This window comes from Cicer arietinum, chromosome 5 (assembly GCF_000331145.2).
Source record: "Cicer arietinum cultivar CDC Frontier isolate Library 1 chromosome 5, Cicar.CDCFrontier_v2.0, whole genome shotgun sequence".
NCBI classification, from domain to species: Eukaryota; Viridiplantae; Streptophyta; class Magnoliopsida; order Fabales; family Fabaceae; genus Cicer; species Cicer arietinum.
In genome coordinates, this window is record NC_021164.2 from 5,043,694 (window position 1) to 5,044,140 (window position 447).

The 447-nt window shown below is 37.1% G+C and overlaps 1 protein-coding gene across 1 annotated transcript in view; it reads left to right on the forward strand.

Moving 5' to 3' along the window:
* Positions 1–312, forward strand: part of LOC140920340 (uncharacterized) — a 4,382-nt gene extending 4,070 nt beyond the window's left edge. The window contains exon 4 of the mRNA XM_073368596.1: positions 163–312. Within this exon, the coding sequence (XP_073224697.1) occupies positions 163–312 (150 nt within the window). The remainder of the gene's footprint in view (positions 1–162) is intronic.
* Positions 313–447: the final 135 nt, after the last annotated feature.

Sequence of the window (447 nt, forward strand, 5' to 3'; positions counted from 1 at the left end):
CGTTTTGATCAATTGAATTTGATTGAAGAAAAAAGGTTGGCGGCCTTATGTCATGGGCAATTATATCAGAAAAGACTGAAGAAAGGTATGAGAAAAAAAATACGTCCTCGAGAATTCCAGGAAGGTGACCTGGTGCTGAAAAAAATCTTACCCATTCAAAAGGATTATCGTGGGAAATGGACTCCTAACTATGAGGGACCATACGTCGTGAAGAAAGCTTTCTCAGGTGGAGCTTTGATCCTTACGAATATGGATGGAAAAGGTTTAGCTCTTCCTGTAAACTCAGACGCCGTAAAAAAGTATTATGCTTAAATAATAAATACTCGTTAGGTTGAAAACCTGAAAAGGCAACCTAGGCAAAAATTAGGTTACAAAAAAATATACCCGCTAGGTTGAAAACCTGAAAGGGCGACCTAGGCAAAAACTATGGTAAAAAAAAAAAAAAAA